This window comes from Macaca thibetana, chromosome 6 (genome assembly GCF_024542745.1).
Source record: "Macaca thibetana thibetana isolate TM-01 chromosome 6, ASM2454274v1, whole genome shotgun sequence".
Classification (NCBI taxonomy): Eukaryota; Metazoa; Chordata; class Mammalia; order Primates; family Cercopithecidae; genus Macaca; species Macaca thibetana.
Genome location: NC_065583.1, coordinates 49,215,486 through 49,231,993, shown reverse-complemented (window position 1 = coordinate 49,231,993; position 16,508 = coordinate 49,215,486). Strand labels below are relative to the sequence as shown.

At 49.1% G+C, this 16,508-nt stretch overlaps 1 protein-coding gene across 7 annotated transcripts in view; it reads left to right on the top strand.

The window, feature by feature from the left end:
- The window catches only part of LOC126956020 (uncharacterized), a 297,028-nt gene that overhangs the window by 206,578 nt on the left and 73,942 nt on the right, over positions 1-16,508 (top strand). Inside the window, exon 4 of one of the 7 annotated variants that reach the window (XM_050792883.1) lies at positions 15,910-16,031. The exons of 4 other annotated variants lie outside the window; for them this stretch is intronic. In XM_050792883.1, the coding sequence (XP_050648840.1) occupies positions 15,910-16,031 (122 nt within the window). Of the gene's footprint in view, positions 1-8,403; positions 8,882-12,449; positions 13,399-15,909; positions 16,032-16,508 lie in introns of those variants that run through there. 2 more of the 7 variants (XM_050792888.1, XM_050792891.1) reach the window with 2 other exon arrangements.

Below are 16,508 nucleotides of genomic sequence, written 5' to 3'. Positions count from 1 at the left end.
GAAAAGGAAACATTTCAGGCCGGGCGCGGTGGCTCAAGCCTGTAATCCCAGCACTTTGGGAGGCCGAGGCGGGCGGATCACAAGGTCAGGAGATCGAGACCACAGTGAAACCCCGTCTCTACTAAAAATACAAAAAATTAGCCGGGCGCGGTGGCGGGCGCCTGTAGTCCCAGCTACGCAGGAGGCTGAGGCAGGAGAATGGCGGGAACCCGGGAGGCGGAGCTTGCAGTGAGCCGAGATCGCGCCACTGCACTCCAGCCTGGGCAACAGCATGAGACTCCGTCTCAAAAAAAAAAAAAAAAAAAAAAGAAAAGGAAACATTTCATAAATGCTTTGTAAAGAAGACAACAGGAAGGGGTAGTGTCACTGGCTGGCAAGAGCTGCTGTTGTGGTATTTCACAGACAAGGGAGGTGACGTGGCACATGGGGGTTGAGGTCCCAGCCAGGGGCCGAACAGGTAGACTCCTCAGGACCCAGGCCTCCCTCTGGCCTGTGGACCTTCAGCCCTACTGGACAGGAGGAAAAGGCCTAGGGGACATTGCCCCCATTTCCCAGAGAGGAGGCTGAAGCCAGTGAAGTGGAGAGTTGCAGCTTCAGTGGGGAGACACCGTTATGCCCCGCCTGTCTTATTCATGCTTCTTTTCCTGTAGGGATTTTTTTTTTACATGGCTACCCTTGAGTGATAGAGCCTTCATCAGCTTAGCTTGTCCTCTTGCAGCCTACGCCACTCTGTACCCTTTAGCCAAGCAAGCCCAGCTGAGGCCCCGCAGCGTCCCTGCCCGGCAGAGCTACAGGAGGCCCCAGGCCCCTTCCTGTTCACTCTTGCTCCATAGACGCCACGCTGCAAAGCAGATGTGCAGGGACACCACCTGAAGACCTAGCCTGCAGCTCAGCCCCACACACTGTGGATGGTGGAGATCCCAGAGGGCCAAGGGAAGCTTGTTGAGACCTCTCTGCACTGCCCCTCCCGCAGCAGGAGGTTCGTGGCCCATGCATTTCTGGGAGAGTTGAGAGGGCCCAGGTGGGTGGAATACCTGTCTGTGAGCCCCATGTCCTGTCTTGTCCCAGCTGCCTGTAGTTTGACCAGAGTATGCTAGAGGTCAGCCATTGCTAGGGAGGCTGCCACTAACCCCACAAAAAGGAAGGAAAATTCTCAGCCACAGCACTTAGAGCTGAGCCTGACGTGGTCCTCAGCAAGATGTTGCAAGTTCCTAATCTGAACACAGAGGCCAGGGAGTAAGCATCATCTGGAGCCCAGAACTGACTGTCATTACCCACAAACATAAACACCCTGAGTCAGGCCTTCTCCCCACCCTGCTCGGGTTGTCCGAGCCTCAGCACTGGCTCTGCCCTGGGTGGCAGCCCCTGGGAAGCCCAGCTGCCACCTCTCTACAAATGGCCCTGTAGAAGCTGCGCTCAGTGATCCACTTCCTGGGGTGGGGTTGGGCCCACCTTGTTGCCATTACACCCCGTTACAAACTGACGCAACCAGCTTTCAACAGACACTGCCAAGGAAGATACACATTACAACAGCATGCTGCAATACCTCTGCCCATGCAAGACACCAGCCCACATCCAAAACATGGACATCTTCCCACCCCACTGTCTCACTCTACTGAGCTGGAAGTGGCCTTTGTCAGGACCCTTTGAGGTCTTGAGTGGATCTACTTTTCCCAAGATATTAAACCAGTGACTTTCAATCCTGGCTGTACATTACTGTCATCTGGGATATTAAAAAATATTGATGCCTGGATCTTGCTCCCACCCAAAAGAATCTGACTGGATTGATGTGGGTTTCAAAAATTTTTTAAGTGTTTGTTAAAGGATGACATATATGCAAAAAAAAAGAAAAAAGCACAAACCATAAGTGTAAAGCTCAGTGAATTTTCACAAATGAATTGACCCCGAGTAACCAGCATCCAAATCATGAAACTGCTTACTACTTGGCTCCAAAGGCTAACGTCCATTTTAGCTTATAATGGTATGGAATCATTTCTCCTGTTTTCAAACTTTATATGATGTAAATGGAATCATGCAGTATATATCCTCTTGTTATGTTCGTGAAATGATTCATCCAAGTTGTTACTTAGAGCTGCAGTTTATTCACTCTTCTTGCTATAGGGTATTCCACTCTATGGATATTCCTCAATTTCTCTATCCATTCTACTGTGATGGATTTTTGGATATTCGAGTTGTTATTTACAGTTCAGAACTATTATGACTATTGAAATGACATGCTAGTGTGTATTTTTGGAGCACATTTATATCCATTGCTGGGCAAGCATGGATATGAGTATGTTCAGCTTTAGTACCTGTGCCAAATAATGTTCCCAGGTGGCTGTACCCATTTACATTCCCTCCAGCAATGTATGAGAGTTCTGGTTGCTTCACATTTTTGCCAGCCATTGATATTTTCTATCTTTTTCATGTTAGCCATTCTGGCAGGTATGTAGTGATATCATAATGTGGTTTGAATTTGCATTTCCCTGATGACTAATACAGCTGAGCAACTTTTCATATGTTTGTTAGCCGTTTAGATCTTCTCTTTGCAAAGTGCTTGTTGGAATATTTGGACATGAGTATTTTTTAAAAGCTCCTTAGGTAACTCTACTCTGTAGCCAGGGTGGAAAACCACTGAACTAAAACCACAAATTAGTATCTGTGGCTCCCTTTCTTCATGCTTTGCCCTTGAACTTAGAGCATTTTGGATCTGAGAGGACCTCATGGAACTGGGAAAAGATTATCTTCACTCCTTACTAAGATGAGACTATCAGGAAGAAGCAAGAGATTGGAGCTGGCAGTTAAGAATCTTTAGGAATGTGACCTCTGCTTCAGAAGGGTCCAGGGAGGGCCTGTGGTGTCCACAGCTGCCACAGACATTTCCTAGCCACAAAAATGGCCTCTTGGTGGTCTCCCCAGAGCTCCAGGCAGTCATGGGGAGGAAGCAGAGGACCCCATGCCAGGTACTTCCCAGTTTCTAGGCCAACATGAATGGGACACAGTTCATATGGGGTTGTAGTTAGACTAGGGATAGTGGAGCATGTGTTCTGGGGATGTGGGTGTGGCCAAGGGAGGCCTGCTGTCTGTGGCCTTTGTCCCAGATAGGAAATCAGCCAATGGGGCTCTCCTAAATGGGTCCAGGCCTGGCTAGCTCTTGAATTCTGTGGGTTTGTATGTGGGTCCTTACACATGCATCCTAGAGCAGGGTCCCAGGGGGCCACCCCACCCCTCCTTGACCCCTCACTCCTCTGAGCTGGGAAACACATGGCATGAAAGAACATACTATGGCTTCTAACGACATTGTGTCTTGATTGCATCCCCATTGCATCGTCTGGGCTCATCTCATCCCCACCTCTGGACTGTAACATCATCCCAGGGACTGCCAGACACTCCTCTGTGCTCCCCCACAGCGAGTATCATGCCATTTGGTAATTCAGTACAGCCTCTTCCAACTTGAGAAGGAAGATGCAATAAAAAAACAGACCACACATGGAGTCAGCATGTCCTTCTCTCAGTCTTGAGCTGTGCAGGTGTCACGCTGAGCTGCCCCGTGTGGGCTCCATGTTGGCACACATCAGTTGCAAGGGGCTCTGTGCAGTGAGTCTGGAGTTGGACCACTGGCCGGGGGCTGGGATGCTAGTGCCTGGACTGAGTGTGCACAGAGGCCCCTCAGGCAGAGCCACAGTGGGCGCTGAACCTCCTGGTGGACTTCACCGCAGTAACCAGAGCTCAGTGGGAGGGGCTGGCCTATCAACACCTGTCCTGTGTGCTTTTTGAAAAGAGCAGGGTCTACCTTCTGTCAACTGAAGTCCTGCCAGCTGCATGCCATGAGATGAAGGACAAGGTGGCACATGAGCAAAGTTGACATTTTGGAGGCTGTTAGGCTCAGAGCCAACCCTGGGCTCCGTGTAGTGCCATGACTCATGGATTCAGGCCCATCTTGGAAATTGCTCTGGGCATACAGCACTCATTTCTGATAGTCCAAGCGCAGATATTAGGATTCCCCTAATTGGCTCAAATGGTGGCCTGCACCAACCAGCGACCAGAGTGCTGTCTGAATCTGGAATAACAGGAAGAACATGCCTCCAGTGTAGGAGAGTTCCCCATGCAGTGTACTTCCCATTCATATAGCAGTTGGTATCGTCTGTCTTTTTCACATTGGCCATCTGAGTCTCATAAACAGACTCCTCTCCTTCCACTGAGCCTGCATCCCAGCCTTTCCCCTTTCTTCAGGGGCCTCTCCCCAGCAATTACGCCTTTCCATTCTCTCAACCAGGGAATCTTCCAACTCTTCTTCTTCAATGGCTCCTGCCGTGCTCCTGTCTCCATCACCTGTGTAATGCTTCCTGCTATCCTGCCTTCCCCGTGGAGTACAGCCCTGCTGTCTGCTTCTCACAGCCAAGATTCTGGAAAGAAATGTCTCCTTTTTCCTCATCATCAACCACTCATTTATCCAGCAAGTGTTTCTTTTACACTTGCCTGTGCTGGGCATGGCAGCAATGCAGCAGTGAACAAAACCACCAGCTCTGGTCTCATACAGCTTATAATCAAATAGGGAGACAGACAGAAATGATTAATAGATGCTCCTGTAATGGCGGTTGTGAGATGTGCTGCCACAGCCCAGCTACACATGCCAGTTCCCTTCTCTGCACATGTACATGTCTGCTCGTCCTTCCCACCTGAACTCACGTGCCACCTCACTTATGCCCCTTCCCAATGCCACACCCACACAACAGGGTGCCTCTCTGTGCCCATAGCAGCCCTTGGGTGTAACTGCTCCCCACAGAGGCTGAACCCTGAGGGCAGAGTCCAGGCCACACACACCTTGGAGCCCCCTGCCTGGCACAGAGCCCAGCCCAGCAGAGGTGCTCAGAAGATGAATGAAAATCCCTGCTGAGATTGATCCAATCTGTCTGTGAACATCTCCAGGGTCCAAGAATTCACGGCTTTCTTTTTCTTTAGATAGCCTTTTGTTTCTTTTTGCCATTATACACTATATTTGCGTTAGGACACAACAATGTGAATATACTTAATAGTGAACTCTACACTTGAAAATGGTTAAGATGGTGAAGTTTTAAGTTATATATATTTTGCCATAATTTTTTAAAATGTAGAGAATAGGTATAAAGAAGAGAAAAAAGGGGGCAAGATCCATTTTATTGAGAAAGAACCAAGGGCGTGATTCAGATGGATTTTAAAACGTAATTTAGATTAGGGAAATGCAAATGAGAACCATAAGTAAGACACCACTTCATATCTTTTAGGATGGCTATTTTAAAACAACGACGACCTGAAAATAAGTGTTGGCAAGGAGGTGAAGAAATAGTACCTTTGTGCATGGCTGGTGGGAACATAAAATCATGCAGCCTCTGTTGAAAACAGGGTGGTGGTTCCTCAAAAACTTAGTTATCGTATGATCCAGCAGTTCCACTTCTAGGAATATACCCAAAAGAATTGAAAGCAGGGACTCGAAGTGATGTTTGTACACCAGTGTTTGTAGCAGTATTATTCACAATGGCCAAAAGGTGGAAACAACCCAGATGTCCATGACAAGAGGGGTGGATAAACAAAATATGGAGGATACATACAATGGAACATAATTCAGATTTAAAAAGGAATGAAATTCTGGTACATGTTATAACATAGATGAACCTTAAAAAACATTATGCTAAGTGAAATAAGCCAGACACAGAAAGACAAATACCAGATGATCCCACTTATATGAGGTACCTAGAATAGTGCAATTCATAGAGACAGAAAGTAGAAGGATGGCTGCCAGTGGCTGGAAGGAGGAGGAACAGGGAGATACTGCTTAGTGGATGCAGAGTTTATGTTGAGGGTGATGAAAAAGTTCTGGAGATAGGTGGTGGTGATGGCTGCACAACAGTGAGAATGTACTTCATACTATGGAACTCTCACTTAAAAATGGTTAAAATAGACATAGACATTTTATGCCTATTTTGCTATAACAAGAAAGTAACTTGGGTATATTTTAGAGATTTTAGAAAATATTGTAAGCACAAGAGGAAAAAAATTAAAATCATTCGCAGTCACCAGGTAGAGACAGCGACTGTTAAAAGTTCAGTGTGTATCTTTTCATTCTCGTTCTCTCTCAAAAAAGTGTGTGTGTGTGTGTGTGTGTGTGTGTGTGTGTGTGTGTGTGTGTGTCTTCAGAGGCCACACTGGACTTTCAGGAAAGGTTCCCCTCTCTGCTGCTTCCCCGCTTGGAGCCATTGAGAGCAAGTCTATCCCTGTTCAGAGGTCAATCCTTTGAATGATTTCTCATGGCTGAGTTCACTCCCCTGCACCTCCAGGGTTGCGCTTCTCTGAAAATACCCATTTCTTTTATGTGTCTAAAAACATGGCACCCATGACCCAATAATATGTTGGAAGGGGCTGGAGAGAAAAGCGAGTGCCTCTCACACCTTCTCACACACTACACATCTTAGCGATGGCCGAGCGAGCATGTGGGCTCTCTGGACTCCTCAGTCTGTTGGTCTGGGCTGTGTCAGGCTAAGGCTCCCCGCCTCCCCTGCAACCTTGATCCCCTTGCTTCTTGAACCTGATGCTGGGCCTCACATTCTCCCTGTTGATACTAGCTCTTAAATCCTGCTTTTCCAGCTTGTCAGGAAACTGGGCCCTCATGCCCCAAAAAGCAGATCCACCCTCTCCACTGAGAGGGAAGGAGTGAAGGTCCCATAGCCTCTGACCCCTGCTGGGCCCAGGAGAGGAACAACTGCTTGCTTTATTTCTCGTGGGAGAAGTGTGTCTCCTCTTTGTCTTGGGCACCCCTCTTCCCTGTACAGCAGCAAGTCAGCAGGAATGAGCTGAGCCGCCCAAGTAGTGGCTCCCTCCACTACGGGGGCTCTGTGGTCCTGGGGGCTGTCCTGCCTCCACTGCCATAGGCCTGGCCCCAGAGCATGCTGCAGCAGTCACAACCTATGGAGGTGCCCCCAGGCCCTCATATTTGGGCCCAACTACGGCCTCCTTCCCCAGCTTTGCCACCTGGCTTGGAAGCCAGGGCACCACCAGCTTCGTTGGCAGGGAGAGGTGAAGAAAGAGGCCATGGCCACTCAGGTGACTGAAGTTCATATTCGTGCACATCAGTTAGAGAGGGACAGTGCATTCATTTACCTCCAAATCCAGCCACAGACACATGGCCCTTTTCTGTTGACTCTGAGGCCTCCACAGAAGGGTTTTTTAAGGTTGCAGCCAGGACCTTTACAGCCCAGTCCTGAGAAGATTATCTTTTTATTGCAACTTTGATTAATGATTGATCAAAAACTGATGCTAGAAACACTGAAGAACAAACTTGCTGTAGACATTAGGAAAGGTCTACATCTGGCAGGCCTGGAGACCTGCCCACCCTCTCCCCCCATGGTCAAACCAGGGCAAAGGTACATTGGAAGACCCAACCCCCACACACTCTTACACATGCACTCATACACAGACACACTGAGGGGAAAGGAAGATTTAATTGTCCTTAAATCCTCTTGGATTAGGCTATAAATTGCAAATAAATGGAGCAACAGACAGAGCAAAGCACATAAGGGCCCTTAATAGAATTTCTCTATCTTGTTCTGTTTCTATAAATGCCTGTTACAAATTAGCAGCTTAAAGGGAAATCTGGAGTGTGGGAAAGAGAGACCCTTGTGTGAAGACCACAGCCTGGGCTTCCTGCAGACCTCAGGTCCCAGAGAACATCTAAGATGCCTCCAACACCAGATGGAAGAGGGCAGGAGATGCTGCACAGTGAAGCAGCTCTTCCTGAGCATTTGTGGCAGGAAGTGACTTGGAGAGGATGAGGCCGTGCCTCAGGTGTGCTCTGGCTGTTCTGATGGTCTCTGGGGCCACGACTGCCACAGTGAGGTCCATAGGCACATCAGAATCACCAAAGGGTCCAAACCTATGGCCTCAGAGCCTGGAGAGCCAGGAATCTGCATTGCAACAACTCCCCGCTCAGGGGTTCTACCAGTCCAGTGCCCGCCCTCTGAGGGCACCCAGGGAGCAGGGTGCTTGCTGGCTGGAACACTTTTTCCTGCCCCTCAGCTCCTCTGTGCTGCCCTGAGGCACAGGCAGTGGAAAGCTGGCAGAGCTGCTTCTAAATTGAAACTGGAAAATGAAACTGGAAATCACAGTTTCATTTTCCAGTTTCACTTGCACCCTCTAGTGTTGGGGTTTCTTTTCCACAAGGAGAGTCCCCCAGGGAAAAAGAAGCAGGGGTGGGAGCCGGGGGGCCTTCTGGGGGAAGGCAGTGAGGGTGTCCGGTCTGCAGCCGGGCATGGAGGGGCCGTAGCGCTGCACTTGCTTCCTCTAAGCCTGGCCCGCTTGCTGTCAGCCCTGGGGGTGGTTTCCTCTCTAGGAAAAGCTAATGTCATGCTTATGCTGAAAAACTCTTTTCAGAGGTACTTTAGGAGGGGCCCTGACTCTTGGTTAATCTGGGCCATTTCATACCGGCTGTGCTCACCCAGGCACAAACACTGAAAGCAACAGCTGGCAAAGGCATCGACTTGTAGCAGCTTGGAGGACACCAGCAAAGAAGCTCTCATGGAAGCGACAGATTTCCCGAAGCGACTGGAATGCGGGGAAGGAGGGCAGTCAGGGAGAGCCGAGAACCAGCCCCCCACCCCCACCCCCGCCAACTCTACCCCATTCCTCTCCTCACCTGAAATGTCTCTTCCTTGGGAACAGCTGCCTAACCCCTTAATCCCACACACTCCTTTGTAGGTTAAGACCCCTGAAGTTGCACCGTCTCATAGCAGCTATGTTTTTCAGAGATCCGTGTGATTATTTGCCTAACGTCTGCCTCCCTCAGGGACGCAAAGTCTGTTACGCGTGGACCTGGTCTGTGTTGTTCACTGTGCGTCCACGGTGCCTGGGGAGTGCCTGTAATGCAGGAAGTACACACAAAAAATATGTGTTCATGAGTGAGGGCAGGCCTGAAGAGCCCAAGAGAAGGACAGTGCTCCAGGGAGGGGTCTGCATCGGGCTCCCCAGTGTCTGGACTGCATCCCAGCCCCTCCAGGCAACTCGGGAGGATTCTGTGGACAGATGCCCCAGCTCTTCCACCCATAGCTCCTACCCCCAGCCTGAGGAATGATTTGACTGTCCCCAGTGTGTGCAGGCAATGGGGAGGTGATAGGAGGCGATGTCCCTTGTGGCACACTCTCCCTAGCCCTGGCTTTGCCCCCCTTACCTACATAGATGGGCTTCACGGCCTCTTCCAGATAGGCAGGGCACTGAGCTCCGTGGGCCACACTTAAAAAGAAAGGCTACTTTTAGCCTGCACATCAGGAGGAGACAAGCTGGCGGTGGGGGCATGACAGTGTTTTTGTTTGTTTGTTTGTTTGTTTGTTTTTTGAGACGGAGTTTCACACTTGTTGCCCAAGCTGGAGTGCAATGGTGCGATCTCGGCTCATCACAACCTCTGCCTTCCTGGTTCAAGCGATTCTCCTGCCTCACCCTCCCAAGTAGCTGGGATTGCAGGCATGCACCACCACACCCAGCTAATTTTTGTGTTTTTAGTAGAGACGGGGTCTCTCCATGTTGGTCAGGCTGGTCTCAAACTCCTGACTCCAGGTGATCCACCTGCCTCTGCCTCCCAAAGTGCTGGGATTACAGGTGTGAGCCACCGTGCCCGGCCAACAGTGGTTTTTAAAGGGGGAGAGCAGATGAAGGACCTTGGCGGACCATCCTCTGGGAGGAGACGTGGACTGAGGAATCAATCCTGACCTCAGGCCCCACACCACCCTTTCACCTCAGCCTCACTTTCTCATCGGTAAATGAAACTCGTTCTTGTGTATGTACCACAGAGGCAATGTAGCAGAAGAGACTAGGGCAGACTTTGGAACTCAGCCATCTGGGAGAAAATTCCAGTTCTGTGATGACCTTGAACCAATCACTGAATTTCTCTTTGTCTCGTTTTCTCTTCTGTAAAATGGGAACAATTACAGTGAATTCTGTAAATTCATTCATGTCCCTGACACATGGTGTGAGCTCAGTCATTACCTTTGCCAGAGTTGCGAGGATCTAATGAGATGGCAGATGTGAACACAGCTCCCAGACCCGAAGGTGCTATATGAATGGGAGGGAGCAGTAAGTGTTATTTGGGAAATATTGAAGACACAACTTCCCTCCCACATTTGTCTGGGGTGGAGCAACAGTTTTACTTATTTAATGTTAAGCTGGAAGATGCACCAAAGGGAGGTGAAAAACTGAAACCGCCAACCGTTTGAGCTCCAGGCTGCACCGAAGCGGTGTGGCTGGTGCAGATGGTGAGAGCACCAGTGCAGGCCCACTTCCTCCATGAGTGCCACGCACCTTCCTCACGCTAGCCGGCTTCCCAAGACTGCAGGAAGTGGGGCCAGGAACAGGCCCTCCGGCTGTGTTGGGGGAGGCCTGGGCAGGGGTTGGCAGCTGCTGGGTGTGAACGGAAGCCTTGGAGGTCCTTGCTAGGTCCTAGGGCCGCCTGCATGGCAGCCCCTGCCCTCACCCTGTCCAGGCCTGCCCAGGACTAGTTTGTAGCAGACTCTTCTTGTAGCCTAGGCTCTTGCCTCTTGCAGTAGTGAGTCCCTGTACAAAAGGCATCCAGCGGAGGGAGGCAGGCTGGAGAGGAGGAGAGCCGAATCTTTTCTCAAAGGAAATGCAGTTGTGGTTTTGAGATGTTCATATTTCACATCTGTGGTTGGCGTTTCCCAGGGTTCTCAGAGGTGAATGCAGGGTCAGCCCCATGTCGCCAAATAAGGCTCACAGTGACCTTAGCAACAAGCTTTGCTGCCCATTGGCTGCCACTGCTGCCGCCTGCCAATGCGGCCTCCTGAAGGCCAGCACTGATGCTGAGCTGAAACTTCTGCATGTGCAGCTGCCTCTGTCAGAAATCACCACCCTTGGAAGCAGCCAGAGATAGGTAGAGAGTTCTGGACAAAGGTGGACAAGGTCGGTGGGAGAACTGCCCAGCTGCTCATGTTTCAGAGTCCACCTGGCCAGTGTTCCATTCTCACGCAGCACCAAACCAGCACCTTCGGCTTGGTGGCCTGGTCCCAGCTTGCCAGGACAACCCCCGATTCCATCCTGTCAACCTTGGACTCTATAATGGTCTTCATTTCAGAGCTCTGCTCATTTTAGTTCCACTGGGTTCTCCCTTGTGCTTGGCACTTGACTAAGCTCCTTCTACACATTCTGTCTTTTACCTCTCTCAACAACCCTGTTAGCCAATTAGCCCCATTTTACAGGTGCAGAAACTGACGCCAAAGGAAGTCAGTAATGGCCCAGGTGACTGAACCACTAATAAGTGGGGAAGTCAGAATTTAAACCCAATTTAAACAGGCCTAGGTCCCATGCTATTAACTGTTGCACTGTATTGCCAGATACTCAATGTCCGTGCAGCTCAGTGGCTTCATTCTGTGACATGGGGATGACAGTACCGTACCTCACAGGGTTGGGGTGAGCATTGTGTGGAGTGACTTATGTCCAGAAGCACACCTTTGCACCAGTGGCCTTGGCACCCCCAAGGTATGCTCCACAAACAGCTTGCACGTTGTTTTCTCACAGCATGTGCTGCTGAAACATTGAGGTTTGTGGACCGGACTTCTCTGTAGCCCTTGTATTTGGTTTTCACTTCCTCTTTCTTGACCTCCTCCCACCCCCACCCAACTGCAAGGTAGGGAGGCTACTGAGGGGCCAGGCTGTGGGTTCCAGAGGGCACAGAGCTATCTGGGATGGAGGGGACAGGGTTCTCAAGACAGAAGTGGGAAGGTCACACTGTAAGGGCAGACATACCCCATTTCTTCTACCCAGACAACTGGGTGTGATACCACTGTTTCCCTGAGAAATGCTTTCAGGATTAAAAAGTATATAAGTAAAGAAAAAAACGCATATAAGTGATCTGGTAAAGATGAAAACATGGCTGATTGGAAGGTAGTGAATTATGTCAATTGACTTCACAATCAGTTACAGATCGAACTCCTTGTTCTACTCTTTTCCCCCTCCTCACTACTGCACTTGACTAGTCTTTTTTTTGTTTTTTGAGACAGAGTCTTGCTCTGTCGCCCAGGCTGGAGTGCAGTGGCGAGGTCTCGGCTCACTGCAACCTCCACCTCCCAGGTTCACGCTATTCTCCTGCCTCAGCCTCCTGAGTAACTGGGACTACAGGCACCCGCCACCACACCTGGCTAATTTTTTGTGTTTTTTTTTTTTTTTTTTTTTAGTAGAGATGGGATTTTACCATGTTAGCCAGGAGAGTCTCAATCTCCTGACCTCGTGATCCGCCTGCTTCGGCCTCCCAAAGTGCTGGGATTACAGGCGTGAGCCACCATGCCCAGCAACTAGTCTTTAAAAAAATGAATAATATAAAAATGTTTAAAAGATGAAATCATATATATACTCTATAACCCAAGAGTCCCACTCATCATAATCTTCTCTAACCCCACACTCTTATCCATGTGCACCAGAATATCCACATAGTACCAGAAAATGTCCAAATGACCATCAACAGTGGAGAGTACAAATAAATTGTGCAGTGTTCCTGGAGTGAAATGAACTACAGCGACTTGCAATAACTGTAATATTGTCATATTGGATAATAATACTGTAATAACAAATGATTCATCAATGAATAAAACCTACAAAAGAATGCATACAGTATAATTCCTTTTAGCAAAAATCTAACAGCCGGCAAAACTGAACTGTATTGTTAAGGATACATGCAGAGGAGGTCAAACTACAAAAAGCACAGAATTATTACAAATGTCTATTTGCTCATGCACAAGGGAGGGTTGGGGTTGTGATTAGTAGGGGAACATGGAGGTGCTTTGGGGATGCTAGTATTGTTTTATCTCTTTAACTTTGGGAGATTACCCTGGATTATTGGGTAGAAACTGGGGTGGGTGGGCCCAGTGTAATCACAAGGAGAAGAGAGAGGCAGAAGGGTCAGAAGCAGAAGCAGAGAGATTACAATATATGAAAGACCTGGCTAGCCAGTGCTAGCTTTGAAGGTGGAGGAAGGGGCCGCAGGCCAAGGAATGTAGGCAGCTTCTAAAAGCTCGAAAGGGGAAGAAAGGAAAGAGATTCTCTACTAGAGCCCCCAGGAAGGAATGCAGCCCTGCTGACACCTTCAGTTTAGCCCAGTGAGACCTGTTTTAGACTTCTGACCTACAGAACTATAAGAAAAGAAAGTTGTGTTGTTTTAAGCCCCTAAGTTTATGTTAATTTATTAGAACAGCAACAGGAAGCTGGTCCACTGGGAAACCATCTGGGATATGCAGCCACCCAAAATCCCGGCTCTTGGTTAGATTCAGCCTTACAAGGCTCCACAGCCCCTCTGCGAAAGACTCCATTCCCTCTTGGAGAAGCTCAGACTCTAGAGCCCTGGGCAGGGAATGGGCCTCCATGGCATGGGGGTGATCAAGAAGGATGCCCCCCAGGACAGTGCCTCTGCTGGACATCTCTACAGAAAACAGTATATCCCTCAGTGGCATGAGAAGATCCAATAGGGTCACCACACTCCACAACTGCAGGGGAAGCTGTTCACATTTTAGTCTATGCAGCCTCTGGTGGCCAAAGATTAAGTGAGAACACTTTTGCTGTGTGACCTGAAGTTCATGGTCAGCAAGTTGTAGTTATTATTATGCACGACTTAGGGGGAAGCAGGGGTCACTGCAGAGCAGCAGTGGCTTTATAGAGATTTGCTTTATGATTATTTGTTAAACTGAACATACGTTCTGTGTATTTTTCTGCATAATTATTGTTTCACAATTTTTAAAAAGTGTACACGCACATGAATCTTCTCTAGCCCTGAACAGCACAGTGAACGGACAGGGCAGCAGATGAGATCTGCCCCACGCCGGCCCTGTTTCAGAGCAGCACTCCAGAGTGCCACACTGCTTGCTGAACCACAGCTGTTACTGCAGATTGAGGAGCCTCAGAGGGAACAGAAGATAAAGATCATTATGGAATTTAGGATTGCAGGACATTCTTTGACATTTCATAACAGCCAGGGAAGATCAACTGTGGTTAGGGGAACAGGACAGGAAGAAACCATGGCCAAGGCCTGTCTGGCAGGACTTGAAGGGGCAGAGGGACCCCTGCAAATGACCCTGCCTGGGACCCAGCCCCACTTGGCCCCTGTATAGCACTGATTCAGCTGGGGCTTTTATCCCAGGATCCCCTCTTCAGGGATGCCTGCATTTGTTGATTATCTGTCATATGCTTGGTCCCTGCAGAATACAAGGAAAAAAATAGCCTTCAGCAGAGGCTGAGACAGGAGCCTACAGGATGCACAGTAAAGGGTCCAAGGCTCAGGATGAGGCTTTCCTGACTTTCTCCCCTATGGGACTGACGTTCTCTACTGGTACAGGCCTTGTTTTATTCATCCTTATGTCGTTCACCTGGAATGGGCCCAGGGTGACAGTTGTTATAATAAGTGTTTGTCAAGTGAGCAAGCGTGTGGAGCGTGCACTGTAGAGAGTCAGGTCTCTATAGGATCCTGCTGGAGAGGCAGCCCACTGGGCTCGCCACTTCTCCAGAGGAGGGACTGGTCCCTTGCCAGACAGCCCTGACAGCTGGAGCAGGCTTCCTCAGGGGTGCCTGGAACTGCTGACCACGGCTGTTGCCCACTGGCCCCTCTTGGGAAGAGCAACCTGTCAGGTGTTAAAGATGGTCTTCCTTTCTCTTCTCCAAGCTAAACATGACTAGTTTCCATCTCACCATCTTCTGGCCCTCAGCAGACTGGTTATCCAGTCTGGAGAGGCAACAGTAGTATCCAGATGTGATCTGAACAGACAGAACCATGGATGCAGACACAAAATTCAGGTTTGTGTGCTTCGGCAGTCACTATATGCAAATTGTAATGGGGACAGTGGCTGGCATGGCCTCCAGCACTGTGGGGAGGATCAGGGTGTCTGCCCATCATTTTTCTCTCTTTGATAGACACTATTTACATAGACACTGTTTTGGTGTAAAACCCTACGTTGTAGCCCTTGTCAACAGTGTTATGTTTCTCCTCAACTGTCCCGGAAACTCCCTGAGTAGGCAGGAGGTTTCCTGGCTGGCTTGTAGGCACTCCATACCTGTTAGCTAGTATTATTTATTTGTTGTTTTATTATTTGAATGGACAATCATTCATGTCATTTAATGAGCATGGGCTATGTGCCAGAAACCACCAGGTGCCAGAATGCAACGCTGAACTACAATAGACCTGTCCTTGGCCCCCAGAGCTCCCAGACACGCTAGGAAGACTTGTTGATTGAATGATAAACCTTGATGGAACTCATGATTAACATCTTCACCACCAGACATCATTGAGTGCTCTCTGTGTGTTCAACTCAGAACATACCCTTCCTGTACTCAGAGACTAGAATGTGAGAGTCATTAAGGGAGACACCATTGTGGGAGTGAGAAAATCCTGGACTTGGAACTGACTAGGGATCACCTCCCAACTCTGCCATGAACCCACTGTGTGACCATGGGCAAGTTACTTGTCCTCTCTGAGCCTCAGTTATCTTATCAGTGAAATTGGGTTAATAATATATCTCTCAGTGGCACAAGAGGATCAAATAGGGTCACCACACTCCACAACTCCAGGAGATGCTGTTAACATTTTAGTCTATGGATCCTCTGGTGGCCTCAGATTTAAATGAGAGCACTTTTGCTATGTGACCTGAAGTTAATGTCAATAAGTTATAGCTATTGTTATGTATGACGTAAGCAGGGGTCACTGCAGGCCAGCAGGCTGACACAATTTGGCCAGGCTTTGTTCTTCAAGGAAGGGCAGGGCTCTGAGAAGTACAGACTATGATGCAGGTGAAGGCCAGGAGGCAGGGACTCCCAGGGCAGGTCTGGAAGGAGTGAGGCTGGTGAGGGAAGTGGTCAGCAACCTCAAGGCATGAGTAAGGCGCTTGCCCTTCTCTCCAGGCACAGAGGAGCCGCTCGAAGCTGGGCACAGAGCTGGGATGGATGAGACCAAGGCGAATACTTTACTTATTAAGCTGCAAAGGACCCTAGGGAGCATCTTGTGCAGCATCTTGTCTTACCAGGTAAACAAAGGCCAGGGAGGGAAAGTAGTGAGTCTCCAGAGTCACACAGCAAGGACCAGGGCCCAGGCCAAGACTCCCACCCCTGCAGAGCCCAGCTCAAATTATTCCTTGAGCCCAGTTTGTGGCTCCACAAAAGAAAGTTCCTGGCACTTTTTATATTTATTTATAATTTTTTTCTGATTATAAAAGTAATTATAGGCCAGTCAAGGTGACTCACACCCATACTCCCAGTACTTTGGGAGGCCGAGGAAAGAGGATTACGTGAGCTCAGGAGTTCGAGACCAGCATGGACAACATGGCAAAATCCTGTGTCTACAAAAAATTAGCTGGGCGTGGTGGTACATACCTGTAGTCCCAGCTTCTTGGGAGGCTGAGGTGGGAGGATCACTTGAGCCTGTGAAGTCGAGACTACAGTAAGCTGAGATTGCACCACTGCACTCCAGCCTGGTCAACAGAGTGAGATTTTGTCTCAAAAAA